The 15,482-nt window shown below is 34.0% G+C and overlaps 1 protein-coding gene and 1 pseudogene across 1 annotated transcript in view; both read left to right on the forward strand.

Moving 5' to 3' along the window:
• The window catches only part of Smc5 (structural maintenance of chromosomes 5), an 85,164-nt gene that overhangs the window by 42,300 nt on the left and 27,382 nt on the right, over window positions 1-15,482 (forward strand). The window contains 3 exon segments of the mRNA XM_047524230.1: window positions 9,933-10,027; window positions 10,640-10,772; window positions 15,303-15,476. Coding sequence (XP_047380186.1) covers window positions 9,933-10,027; window positions 10,640-10,772; window positions 15,303-15,476 — 402 coding nt within the window.
• LOC124964263 (serine/threonine-protein phosphatase 4 regulatory subunit 2-like) lies at window positions 4,879-6,235 on the forward strand (annotated as a pseudogene).

Raw genomic sequence — 15,482 nt, forward strand, 5'->3', positions numbered from 1 at the left:
GAGACATGGCACACTGAAGAGGGCATACGGTCAGGTGTAATCAGATGATTTCTGTTTTGCAGATAACCAACTTAATTTACACTGAGTATCTTGCCTTGTGTTAAAAATTCATGTTGCCTCTACACTGTGAATTTGAACTAATATGCTAATATTATGTGAATATTAGGCACACCTTCTATATTCCCATCCAGAACTTTGCTCTCCTTTTTCCTTGTGCTTATAACAGTTATCTTTCCATAACTACTCATTAGGTAGGACCAGAACTTTCTCATACATGTAACTTTGTGTGTGTTAAATTGTAAAGCTTATTCTCTATAACTTTCCCCTGTAATTGTATCTACTGGAGTACCATTTTCCATCTTTCCATGACTTAAAAACAGTTGTCACAATTTTTTCCATTTCTTTATACTACCATGTGCTACCTTCACAAGTTCTGCTAAGTCTAGGTCCTACCTATAGTATTATTTTTTTTGCTTTAAATCACCTGAATATTTGTTACCCAAACAAAATATTCTAAAAGAAAGTATATCACTATCAAATTGGAAACCAAATATTTTATATAACAATAAGACAATGAAAACAATATTAGACCTGTACTGGTGCTTGCTGAAAGCATGTTTTTTTTTTTTTTTTTTTTTTGCGATGCTGAGGATTAAACCCAGGGCCTTGTGCTTGCAAGGCAAGCACTCTACCAACTGAGCTATCTCCCCAATCCAGCATGTAATATTTTTAAAAAGAGATAACAAGGAGTTAAGGACAACACAACCACAGCTTTCTCCTTGATATAATTAGAAATATTGAAATAGAATTGAAAATAAAATTACTTTGTAGGTTATTCAGTTTTATCTAAAATAATAGATTTTCAAAACTTTATGAACTCCATATACTAGCATTAATGATAAATTAACTCATGGCCAATGTTGTTTCATTTTCACCTCCATTCCTTTATTGATTTTTTTAAAATAATTTTTATTTTGGTATGATTTCAGACTTACAGAAAAGTTTTAAGAGAAGTACATGGAATTTCTGTGTTCCCATTTTTCAGATTCCTTATTTATATTTTGCCCTTATTTGCTTTATTATTTCTCCATTGCAAAGTACAGTCAGTTGTGTTACAACACAAGATGAACATTTTTTAAAAATCACTGTGTTAGCTGGGTGCAGTGGTGCACACCTATAATCCCAATGGCTCAGGAGGCTAAACTGGAGGATCACAGGTTTGAAGCCAGCCTCAGTAACTTATTGAGACTGTAAGCAACCTAGTGAGACCCTGTCTCAAAATAAAAAATAAAAAGGACTAGGGATATGGCTCAGTGGTTAAACACACTTGGGTTTGATTCTGGCTACCAGAAAGATAGATAAAAATCATTGTGCTATGCAGAATTGTGCAGTAAAAACCCACAAGGCTTTAAAGAAAAGATGAACCTAGTAAAAATGGTAGCACAGTTTTACACATTAAGTTGTTAATATACAAATACATTAAATAGAACGCTTTATTTTGAAAAAGACCTGAGATTGGCTTGTGGAAATGGGCCTTAGAACTGTGCAACTTGTGAGTTAATACTGACTAAAACAATTTTGAACTGGTTATCTGAAATTGGATGAAGTTGTAACAGTAAATATAGATGGGTGTGGCTTATAACATGATTAAATGAGGTGGCTTATTGATGTTTAAGGGGGAATGTATGTGTGTGTGCAGTCACGCAAATTATGTGTACTTTTATGACACTTGGTTCATTTGGTTGCAGTTTTCTACATTCACTTACAGATAATCTTTTGTTTCTTTGTGTGTGAAATTGCATATAAATAAATGTGAAATTCATACAGTGCTCAAATTGTCTCCTAATGTATCAGTTACTTAGAACAGACTTGTTTTCAAAATAAGCATAGCAAAACTGATTATTTTTTCCCTATAATTATTTTTATAGAGATACTTTAAATAAACTATAAATATCCTGTTTCTCATGAAACTGCCTAGTAGGTTTAAGTTCCATTAATAAGGGGCTGGGGATTGCTTAGCATGCACAAGGCCCTATGTAAGATTTCCCCAGCACCACAAAAATGATAATAATAACAGTAATTAGTTTTAAAAAGAACCATTAATGAGTCTAACTCAGTCTTTCCTTCCACATTTACTAGCTGGCATTCTACTAAAAGAACTTTTTCTCCATTTATTTATTTACTATATTGGTATAGACTCATAGAATTTTATGGATTATCCATTACTGTCATTATTTTAATGCTTGAATTGTCCCAGACTTGGCCAGTCATCATATTTTGAGCATTTCTTATTTATTGCCTTACTTGGAATGTTACAGACTCATCTTGAACATACCCTGCACAACCAGCCCTTTTCTCAAAGATCCTGGTTGCTTTTAGAAACCAGGACCTAGGCACTAGATATGTTTATTGTTGCTGGTGTCTCATTGCTTCTAAGTCCTTGCATGCAGACCTATATATCTGTTTATTTCTGTATTTGTCTGGAGAGCTAAGTGCACCTTGAGTTCACACTGCTGTTTTCAGTTGGCAATCTAGCATTAGTGGATACCTTTTAACTTTTCTTGCATACTTATAATTTCCTTCTGTGTTAATGAAAAGTGTAGCCCCCCCTTATGTTTTTACTCATTTTTTCAAACCTAAAATGCTCTGAAAGTAGTTTTAGAATTGCTAATCTGTGCTGCTATGAAATTTCTCCGTTCTACTGTCCCACCATGCTTCTCATACATCTCTCAGCATTGTTTCAGTGTATGTTTTGTACAGTCTTTTGTTAAATATGTAGTTCAATGTATAATTTAAAAGTAGATATTATTACATGTAAATCTTATAGTTTTTGACTATTAAATGGATTTCTAAAATTCATTTTATAATTGTTCATTGCTAGTGCAGACATAAAATTGATTTTTTTATATTGAGCTTGTATCCTGTACATTCACTTACTGAATTCTAATAGTTGCTTGGTAAATTTATCTGCATCTACTGAGATGATCATATGGCTTTTATACTTTATTCCTGTAATATGATAGATTAGATTGGTTGATTTTAGAGTGTTGTGTTATTCTGACATTTCCGGAATCGACTTTGCTTGGTCATGTAACCAGTTCATATATTGCTGAATTCTGTCTATGAAAAAGATTTTAGCATTTGTGTTGATGGGAGATAATGGTATATAGTCTTTTTTTGTAATGTTTTGGTCAGGTTTTGCTATGAGGGTTATATGGTATCAAAATGATTCTGCAAATATGTTTCCTTTTTTTTTCTGCCAAGTTTTGGTGTTGACTGTTTTATGAAATTTATCAGTGAAGACATCTGAATGTGGAGTTTTCTTTGGAATTTTTATAACAAACTCAGTTTCAGTAAAAAGTGCAAATTTTATTCTGTATTTTTTATGCTCTTGTTTCAAAGGAGTTTTTCTATTTTACTTAAGTTGTTCATGTTTTTGGCACAAAGTATTACATAACATTATCTTTTTAATATTTCCAGAATCTTTTACCAATAAGCCTGTCAGTGAATTTTTCATTTTAAATACTTCATATTTAGTTCTAGAATTTCGATGTAATTTTCTTTTATTTTTTCTTTTTGTCTGTTGAGGATCTCTGTTCATTATGTCGACAGTTTTCTTTTTTTTTTTTTCTTTTTTTCTTTTTATTTTATTGTATACAAATGGGATACATGTTGTTTCTCTGTTTGTACATGGTGTAAAGGCATACCATTTGTGTAATCATAAATTTACATAGGGTAATGCTGTTTGATTCATTTTGTTATTTTTTCCCTTCCCCCCCACCCCTCCCACCCCTCTTTTCCCTCTATACAGTCCTTCCTTCTTCCATTCTTGCCCCCCTCCCTAACCCTAACTCTAACCCTAACACTAACCCCTCCCACTCCCCATTATGTGTCATCATCCACTTATTAGCGATATCATTCGTCCTTTGTTTTTTTGAGATTGGCTTATCTCACTTAGCATGATATTCTCCAATTTCATCCATTTGCCTGCAAATGCCATAATTTTATCATTCTTTATGGCTGAGTAATATTCCATAGTATATATATACCACATTTTCTTTATCCATTCATCAATTGAAGGACATCTAGGTTGGTTCCACAATCTGGCTATTGTGAACTGAGCAGCTATGAACATTGATGTGGCTGTATCTCTGTAATATGCTGATTTTAAGTCCTTTGGGTATAGGCCAAGGAGTGGGATAGCTGGGTCAAATGGTGGTTCCATTCCAAGTTTTCTAAGGAGTCTCCACACTGCTTTCCAGAGTGGCTGCACTAATTTGCAGCCCCACCAGCAATGTATGAGTGTATGTCGACAGTTTTCTTACATAATATCTGCTTTGAAGTTTTTACCTGCATCAAGAATACAGATAATAATAGTGCCAGTGAGGATGCTGGAGGAAAAGAACACTTATATACTGTTGGTGGGATTGTAAATTAGTAAAACAGCTATGGAAATTAGTATGGAAATTCCTCAAAAGACTAGGAATAGAACCACCATATTACCCAGCTATATCACCTCCTTGGTATTCAGATGGATTAAAGTCAGCATATAGCAGTATACATAACCATGTTTATAGCAGCACAGTTTACAGTAGCCAAGCCATGGAATCAACTTACGCTTCCATCAGCAGATGAGTGCATAAAGAAAATGTGTTATACTCACAGTGGAGTAGCCATGTTGGAGGGCTGGTGGTAGCCACTGGGGATGTGCTCGCTCTGTCTGTCTCAATCTCGCTCTCACTCTTGCTCGCTTCCCCCGCACCCTTCGGTGCCCCGACCTCCATCGCTGGCGGAGGGAGGGTGCGGCGTAGGTGGGGGGGGGGGTGGCGCTCCAGTGGGTGCCCAGGAGCCGGTGAAGGGAGGTGGAGCCGGGGAGGGACTCCAGGACGCGCCATGGACGTCGAGAGGCTGCAGGAGGCCCTGAAAGATTTTGAGAAGCGGGGAAAGAAGGAAGTTTGCCCTGTGCTGAATCAGTTTCTTTGTCATGTCGCCAAGACCAGAGAGACAAAGATTCAATGGTCTCAATTTAAAGGCCATTTTATTTTCAAACTGGAGAAGGTGATGGATGATTTCAGAACTTCAACTCCTGAACCAAGAGGTCCTCCCAATCCTAATGTGGAATATTTTCCCTTTGATGAAATGAAGGAAAGAATTCTGAAAATTGTCACTGGATTTAATGGTATCCCTTTTACTATTCAGCAACTATGAGAATTGCTAACAGATCCAAGAAGAAACTATACAGGAACACATTTTTCAGAGGAGTAGAAAAGAATGTAATGGTTGTTAGCTGTGTTTATCCTTCTTCAGAAAAAAACAATTCCAATAATTTAAATCGAATGAATGGTGTTATGTTCCCTGGAAATTCACCAAGCTACACTGATAGGTTTAATATAAATGAGCCTGGAACACCCAGGCCTCTGAATCGACCAAAGGTGTCTTTATCAGCCCCCTTGACAACCAAGGGTTTGCCTGAGAGCACTGAGAGCAAAGAGTCAAACTCACCACATAATGAAGAGAAAAACCACAGTGACTCCCCAGCATCTGAATCAGAGGTTTCTTCAGTGAGTCCTGTAAAAACCAAACATTCCGAGGAAGATGCTGTGGAGCCTGAAGGGCACCAGGCAAAAAGACAGGTTTGACAAAGAAGGCGAGGTCAGAGAGATGGCCATCAGACCAGTGAAACCGCATCAGTAATGGGGGAGGAAGCGGAAGCACCATCGTCATCTCAGGACAAAGACAAGGGAAATAGTTGTACCCAGCAGCACTGCACAGAAGAGGAGGAGGAAGAGGATGAGGAGGAAGAAGAAGAATCTTTTATGGCATCAAGAGAAATGATCCCAGAAAGAAAAAATCAAGAAAAAGAATCTGATGATGCCTTAACTGTGAATGAAGAGACTTCTGAGGAAAGTAATCAGATGGAGGAGTTCGATCTGTCTCGAGCTGAGAAAGATCTACATTCTGAAGGTAGTGAAAACACAGATCCTGTAAGTAGTGGTTCTGACTGCCATCAGACAGCAGAATCAATGGGATCCACTTCCAGTAAGACTGGAGAGATTCTGTCGGAATCATCCATGGAAAATGATGACGACACCAAGGAAGGCCCAGATGAACCAATGGAGCAAGACTGACTACTTAAAAGCATTTAGATGCAGTATTTTACATACAGTTCTGGCTTTACACTGTATAAAGCTTGTGTGTAATAAAGTGGACCTTTAGTTTTACAAGAGAAAGAGAAGCAGGTTGTTAAAGTGAAGTATTTTAAGAAGTGCTTTAAGTGTGAATCCTGAAAGAGTTCTACGTGTAAGAACTGTGAATAGCAGCTCCTCTGGGTTCTGCTTACTGCTTTTTTTTTTTTTTGCAACTGGTCAAATCAGTGGTTTGTGTATAGATCTTTTTTTTTTTTTTAATTTAGAATTGAAATTTTTAAACTGGAACATAATTATAATTTTGAAACCCTTTCAAGATTATCACCTTTATACATATGCAAGAAAGCTTTATGTCTTGTCTCTTTCTGACAGCTGTAGCAGTTTTCACATTTTGGTCATAGTGTCAACATTTTCACATGTGAATTACAGGGTTTCATGCTGGTTTCCAGGTTTTATGGGTTGACTATGTACAATATATATTATTCTAAGGGGGGAAATGTTATATTTTTCTGTTTCTATAAGAGATGAATACAGTGGATAATTTTCTATTGGTGATGATTGAGTTCACCTCTTTCACGAGACATTTTCTTTCTCTTCCGAGTAATTCACATAAAATCTGACCCTGTGAAACCCTGGAAACCTTAAGTCTGTTGTAATACCAGGTTAAACACATTCCAAGACATCTGTTCAAACTAAAATTCTTTTGTATACTTCAGAGGTGCCTGATAAAAAGACTTCATTATTTATGAGAAAATGTGCTTTATCTTGGAAATTGTGTTCACACATAAATTGTGTTCACACATCAGCTTACTGTTTTCTTGAGTGAATGCTTATGAAGCTGACATGAGACCGTCTCAGAAGAACCAGGCAGGTTCCTTAGCCTCTTGCTTGCTTTTCTGAACATTGTGAATATTACACATCTCTTTCTAAATTATTCTAGAGTATGCAATTGTCAATGGTATAAAACACCACTGTACTGGAAGAATTAATATATTACTTTAGTAATGTACCTAAGCTAAAATGACTGAAGCTTTAGGGGGTACATAGAAACCACCATAATTTTTATGACACTTTGAAGTGAATTAAATATTTTTGAACATGCTTCTTCGACAGCCAGTGTTATATTTTTCAGATCAACACAAAGCACAATATTTACTCTCAGTATTTTCAAATTCACATATTTAAAGTCATGCAAACTGCAACTTCCCTGTCAAAATTATTGGCTGCCAAATTTATACCTGTTTCTTCAGCTGTACCTTTTGATATTTAGAATTTTTAAATTTCTGTAAGTAGATTTTGTAGAATATAATGTGTTCACTGCCTTTGTGAAGCAGTATATAATTGTATAATTTCTGTGTGTAAACTGAATGCTTGGACTTTCAATACAGTATTCATATGAAGCAGTAAATATTCATGTTATGAAAAAAAAAGAATGAAATTATATCATTTGTAGGAAAAATGGATGGGACTTGAGATAATTATGTTAAGCACAGTAAGCCAGACTCAAAAAGTCAAGGACCATATGTTTTCTCTCTTATGTAGAATAGTATGCATGTGTAGTGGAGAATGAAATTGACCAAGTTATGTTATGTGCATATATAAATATGTAACAGTGAAACCCTTTATTGTACAATTGTAAGGCACCAATAAGAACAAATTTTAAAAAGAAAAATAAAACAGTATGAATAATTTTAAAAATTGTTGAAGTTTGTATTATAACCCAGAATATGAATAACTGTGGTAAGCCTGTGTACTTCAAATATGCATTTTGTTATTTGTAGAATTATTTATATATATATACACACACACATATATTTATTCTCAGAAAATATAACCTTAAGCATATTCAAATATTAATAATATAATAATTAAAATTTTTCATAGCCTTACTGATATTTTTCTGTTTGCTTAGTCAACTATTGAGAGAAGTATATGGAAATCTCTTTTGATTCAAAGTTTATGTTGCTTATAGTTCTATCATTCTTTGGGTACATTTTGAAGCTGTTTTAGGTGCATGTACATTTAGTGGAAAAACTCTTTATAACATTTCCCTCTCTTAACATTTCTTCACTTAAGACTCCTTTGTCAGATATTTGTAAAACTATACTGACTTCCATTTTTTAGCATTTATATGATATAATTTTGTCTCTTCTTTTATTTACCATCTATCATATATGGCCTACATTATCATTTGTAATTTTTGAACTTTCTCTTTTTCTGTGTATACTGAATCAAAATAGAATTTGATTCTTTATAATTTACTAAATATAAATCATTGTCCAATTTTGCCTCTTAAACATTATGTTAAACTTCCTTGCTTTATTGGTTTTCAGGGATTCAGAAATATTCCAGTAAACATATTCAGGAAGCTTCCTAGAAAACCCTCACTGAAAGGTTATTATATTCATTGTGAGTGAATTTTACTAGTTTACCTTATAAGAAGACAATACTTCCCTTATTTCCAAGTTTCTGTTACAGACTTGTAGGATTTTGAAATCCGATTGAAACAAGCATGAATTTAGAATAAGTTTAGTCGGTAGGAAAACATTTCCCAATAATGTAGAATTAGAACAAAAGCATTGCTAGTATCAGAAAAATGAAAACTTAAGATTATGGGAGGAGAAATAGTTATTTGAGGGCTGATAATACAGTAACTAAAGAGTAGTGAATTTATTTCCAGAAAGTTAAATAATCAAGTAAATATATTGTCAGAAGAGTAATAAGTACAGGATTATACGTGTATATGTTTTATTTTGAAACATTAAATACTAAAATAAAAAGAGCCCTGTTAATATATATGTATATATAAACACAGATAATAAAAATAAAGTTCTTATCTTCTAATTCTGATGTTTGAGTCCTTCTGAAGTCATTTTCTCTTCACTGATTTTTCTCTTGACTATGTGGCATTTTGTTGTTCTTACACCCAGTAATTTTTTATTGTATACTGAAATTATGAATACTGTAAAGACTGGATTCACCTGCCTTATACTGAAGAGACTAACAAGCAGTTAGTTAACTTAACTGGACACAAAACTCTAAATTCTGTCCCGTGCAATGGACAGCAGTTGAAATCTACATGCAGTTTTTTCAACCTTCTTCTTGTTACTTTCTTTCTTTCCCCTGAAGTTTGCCCATCTGTTTATAGTTCAAGGGTCAGTCAAGGATTTAAACAGGAGTTTCTATGCAGATTTCGAATCTTCTCTCTTTGCAACACTCTCCTTCTAAGAATTCACAACCATTCTAATCATCCCAAAACTCTATCCTGTGATTCCTACAGTCAGAAAACTACAGCTTTCTACCTGAATTTATATTCCCATTCCTGTGCTCCAGATTGGGGATTACCCTCAAGCCATGTAAGCACAAATTTCAGTACTCTTCTCAAGTGTCAACTTCCCTCCAGCCTGTGTTTTTCCTGTACTTTCATATGATTGTTTCTAAAATCTAGTCAAGAGTTTATAGCAATTTTTTATAGAAAGGTTAGTCCAATACTTGATAATCTGCCATTAATAGAAGCAATGCTGTCTCCCTTCTGCATTATTTTAAAACAAATTCCAGGCATCCTATTTAATCTGAAAATATTTCAGAAATGGGTTCTTTTGAAAATGCATAACTGCAGTATCATTACCACAGTAAGATTTTCTTCTGAGTATGATCAAATATCCCGTGTTCAGCTTTTATTTCTGATCATCCCATGAATGGCACTAGCAATGTAGCAACTTTAAAAATCATTTCAATTGAGAATACATGATAATTAAGATAATACTTTCTTTTCCCTATGTTCAGGTTCGTGACAATAAAAAGTTAAGAGTAAATGCTGTTATTGCTCCCAAGAGTTCATATGCAGACAAAGCACCTTCAAGGTCTCTGAATGAACTAAAGTAAGTGGTGAATATGTTGTTACAACTGATTTGAATATTGAATAATTTTTTAAGTATATTTTGATTATCTCCTTGTCACATGATTCGTTTGTTATAAGCTGTACTATTCTCTTGTAGAATATCTACTGAAGTATAAAGTATGGAACAAGTCAGGTCCAGGAATGTATCATGTGACCTAGTGTGTGATGAAGGTGATACTTCAAATCAGTGGAATAATACTGGACTGTTTAATGAAAAATGCTAAATATCTTTTACTAAAGATGAAAGATCAGAGTTGGTTAGATATTGGGAAAATTAAATGATAAATCATCATTTTATAATGCAAAAATAATTTTTAGAAGGAGTAAATGTAAACATTGCAGTAATAATTATAAATAAATATCTTAACTCTGGATATAAGTTAACATTCTAAGTGTAAGAATAATAGAAGAAACAGCAAAAGAATAGTTTAATAGTTTCTAATAAAAAATTTAAATAATACTAAGTGGTTTTAAAATGTTAAAAAAAAAAACAATAATTCCTCATCCATCATTGAAATAATTTGTATTTTAGTTACCATTCAGATTTTTAAAATGCTCTTTTGAGAAATCAAACCAGTACTTTTCCTTTCAGACAATACGGATTTTTCTCCTATTTGCGAGAGTTATTTGATGCACCTGATCCTGTAATGAGTTACCTTTGCTGCCAGTATCATATTCATGAAGTTCCTGTGGGAACTGAAAGGACCAGGGAAAGAATTGAACGGGTAAGAAAGCACTGACTCATTACCAAAAACATAGTTTCATTAAAACTTCTTATTTTAAAGTAAAGCACAGCCAGGTGCAGTAGCACACAACTGTAATCCCATTGACTCAGGAGCCTGAGACAGACAGGAGGATCACAAATTCAAGACTAGCCTCAGCAGTTCAGCGAGGCCCTAAGCAACTTAGTAAGAATGTGTCTTGAAAGAAAAGGGCCTGGGGATGTAGTTCAGTGTTACAGCGTCCCTGAGTTAAATCCCCAGTACCAAAAATAAATAAAGCAGAAATATCAGAAATTTAAATTATTTACTCTGTTTGTTTTTTTTTTTGTTGTTGTTGTTTTTGTGTGTGTGTGTGGTGCTGGGGATTGAACCCAGGGCCTTGTGAGTGCAAGGCAAGTGCTCTACCAACTGGGCTATATCCCCAGCCCTATTTACTCTGTTTCTAACCTTGCAGAATGTTTTTTTTTTTATTTTCCATCTTAAATATGTCATAAAACAGTGACCATTGGCTAATACTTTCTGACAAAAGCCATATGGAATTAACTATAATAAATGAATACTTAATTCTTCAGTGGAATTAAAGTTAAAACCTTAATCTGGTTTTGCCTTTGCGCAATAAACTTACATTCAAACATTGTATTTGTGTTTAAATCCTTTAAATTCTTATATTCTGGATTATCTTTCTGGTAAATTATACTTCATAATGAGAAGTTGAGGTATAGCACTATTTTGGTATTCCCTTCTGTTTTTAAAACTTAAGATTTTCTCAGTATGTATATAGTATTTCATTTTATTGGCTAGTATAGCCATAGAAACTCTTACTTTCTATATTCTGTTGATGTTGTTGGGGAATTTTCTTCCTATAACTAATCTCTCGTCTCCAGACTTCTTGTGGCTTATCATAGATTCTATCATAGAAATAAAAAAGAAATCACTCCTAAAACAGGTTTTTCCCTACCACCATGTTGCCATGTTAATACTGTATAAAACTTCTGGAAATCAATTATAGACCTAATTGCTATTTATAGTACTGAATTCATTTTCTAACAGTTGGTGTAGAAGTATTCTTAAGATCATTCATGGCGGGACATTCATTTTGGGCTCTGTATACTTTACTAACAGAAGATAGAAGTGAGGGCCCTGCCAAGGAACTGAACAGACACTTCATAGGAGAAATATAGTCAATCAACAAATATATGAAAAAAAATGTTCAACATCACTAGCAGTTAAAGAAATGCAAATTAAAACTACACTGAGTTTTCATCTCACTCCAATTAGAATGGCATTTACCAAGAATACAAATAACAATAAATATTGGAGAAGATGTTCAGAAAAGGTACACTCAGACATTGCTGGTAGCTGTTCAGAAAAGGTACACTCAAGACATTGCTGATGGGACTACAAATTGGTGCAACCATTATGGAAAGCAATATTCCTAAGAAAACTCAGAATGGAATCACCATTTGACCCAGTTATGCCACTCCTCACTTTATATCAAAGAACTTAAAATCAGTGTACAGTAGTGACATGGTCACATCAGTGTTTATAGCAGCTCAGTTTACAATAGCTAGGCTATGGAACCAACATAGGTGCCCTTCAATATATGAATGAATAAAGAAATGTGGTACATATACACAATGGAATATTACTTGACTATAAAGAATGAAATTATGGCATTTGCAAGTAAATGGATGAAACTGGAGAGTATCATGCTATGTGAAATAAACCAATCTCAAAAAACCAAAGGCCGAAAGTTCTCTCTGATATGTGGATGCTGACTCACAGTAGGTGGTGGGGAGGAAGGAGTGGATGTTCACCGGATTGGATGGGAAAAATGGGGGGTAAGGGAAAGACAGAATGAATCAGACATAACTTTCCTATGTTCACATATGAAAAAACATGGCCATTGTAACTCCACATTATGTGCAACCACAAGAATGGGAAGTTATACTCCTTTTATGTCAACAAAGAACAAATTAAAAATAATAATATAGAGGCTGAAATTGTAGCTCAGTGGGAGAATGCTTGCCTGGAATGTGAGGCACTTGGGTTCAGTCCTCAGCACTACATCTAAATAAATAAATAAATAAATGTCCATCAACAACTAAATTTTTTTAGAAAAGAGGATACATGGGACTTGATGTATAAAATATATATATTTATGTATTTTATATATTTATATATATAAATAAAAGAAGTGAGGGCCCTGAAAAAGAAATGAGGACATTTAGATGGGTACAGTGATACATTCCTGTAATCCCAGGGTTACGTGGGAGGCTGAGGCAAACAGATTACAAATTCAAGGCCAGCATGGAAAACTTGATGAAACCTTGTCTCTAAATAAAAAACAGTACTGGGGATGTAGCTCAGTAGTAGAGTGCTTGCCTAGCATGCAGAAATACCTGGGTTCAGTCCCCAGCACTACAAAAACAAAAGAAGGGGCCCTTACCCACTCATATTGCAAAAAATAAATTATGATGAGACTCTTTTCAGACATGTGTATGTACAGTAAATCCATGTTAGGAAGCACCTGTGTCTGGTTAAAAATGACATATTTTGGAGATCATTTGGAAAAATAAAAAAATAGAAATCTTTATGTAGGTGTACCTCTGTTGCATTTTAAATTAGTGAGGTTTAGAAAAGAGAACAAGACCATCTGTGTAGATGAAACCAATTTCTGTCATGACTCCAAGAATAGATAGAGATATCTCTGTAAGTAAGGGTAGAAGTAGTAATTCTTTACTGATGGAGAAAGACAACAGGGAGTTTGGTAAGGACTTTTATAGCTTCACTTCGTGGTAGAAAGAAGCAGTGAGTACATTTGGAAAATCTTTTTATTACCCCCTCAAATTGAAGTATTTTAATGCACTTTTAACCTTTTGTTTAAGTCAGTATTCAATTACTGTATTTCACATTAAAATAAAATGATTTCATACCCTTTTCAGATATTTTTCATTCACCTTTATCTCTTTGGTGTTTATATGTGATAATATTTTTTAAATTCTTGAATATATTGAATGTTTTTTATACTTGTCTCAATACCCAACTTTGTGCTTTATTGTGTAAAAATAATTTAAATTATGATGAGACACCTTTTAGACATGTATATGTACAATAAATCCATGTTAGGAAGCACCTCAGGCACCTGGTAAAGCCATATTATTATCTTGGCCATATTTCAGAATATACAAAATTTTGTTGAGGAATTTTATACCTCAGTTCTATTTGTTTCATATCTAGATAATGGCTATATTTCTTCCTTAGAATATTCTTTTTGTTTCATATCTAGGTAATGGTAGTAATAGCTATATTTATTCCTTAGAATTAAAATACATTCTTTAGTGTATGTTTATTGTCAAGTCTTAATAAATTAAGTTCTGTAACAGTGATTATACATTATTTATGGAATTGTTCTGCTGATTTCTAAGATTCACCTCTTTGGTTAATCTTAGAAGTTTGCTCACTTAACTTGTGATGTCCTTTTTTCTATGAATGCCCTTCTCTTATTTCTTGTCAGTTCAAATCCCACTTACAACTCATTTTCGTGAAATTTGGAAAGGCTAACCTCACCTGGCCTTTACCTTTATTACAAATTATTCAGAACTTAGGGTGACAGTTTATACCCTGTTAACTAAGTGTGCTTAAATAGGTCTTATCTCTTCACCTAGAATAAATTTCTAGAGAGAAATAAACAATAATAGCATTGTTATTAACCTTTAAAGATTTGGGGGGAAATCCACATCATAGTATTCTACTCTTGATAAATAAACGAACAGATCTAATAATGTTTTGGTGGTAGAATGGTTAAGTTTATGAACTTCCTTGTGTAAGTTCTTAAGAGAAAAGATATCAAAAAATGTGAAAATAAAAAATCTTGTTTTGTGTGGTGGCACATGTCTATAATCCCAACTACTTGGATGCCTCAGCAATTCAGCAAGACCCTAAGTAATTTAGTGAGACCGAGTCTTGAAATTTAAGAAGTGGTGGTTGGGGCCGGGGATGTGGCTCAGTGGTTAAGCACCCTGGGTTCAATCCCCAGTAACCCCATGAAAAAAATCTTTGAAATCCATAAAAAATATTTCCATTTAGTATTCTCCTAAATACCCAGGAATTTAGTGTAAGATTATGTGTCTTTGAACAATATACCCAAGGGAGGATATAGTAAATTACTTAATCAAAATAACAGTCTAATATACTGGGTATTTGATTCCTCCAGTCTATTCTTTAAATATAATAAAGCTTCAAATGTATACTTAGGAGAGACTACAGAGGGAATGGAAGTTTAGCTTACTTTGCTAGTTTAATTTTCTCCTCATCCTTTCTTCCTTTTTTTTTTTCCCCAAAATAATGAGGCATGTCACCCAAGTTTTTGAGATGTTACTGGATAGGCTAGGGGGAAAAAAGAAGAAGAAGAAAGTATACCTAGTGTGTTTTCATCTTCCAAAATTTACTTAGTATGTGTTTTTAATTCTTTAGTCCTTTAAAACACATACTTTATATTAGATGTTCATGAATTCTTGTTTTATATTATAGGTAATACAAGAAACCCGATTAAAGCAAATTTATACAGCAGAAGAAAAGTATGTGGTGAAAACTTCTTTTTATTCAAACAAAGTTATTTCTAGTAACACATCCCTGAAAGTAGCCCAGTTTCTCACAGTCACAGTGGATCTAGAGCAAAGAAGACACTTGGAAGAACAGCTTAAGGTTGGT

Source organism: Sciurus carolinensis, chromosome 14 (assembly GCF_902686445.1).
Source record: "Sciurus carolinensis chromosome 14, mSciCar1.2, whole genome shotgun sequence".
NCBI lineage: Eukaryota > Metazoa > Chordata > Mammalia > Rodentia > Sciuridae > Sciurus > Sciurus carolinensis.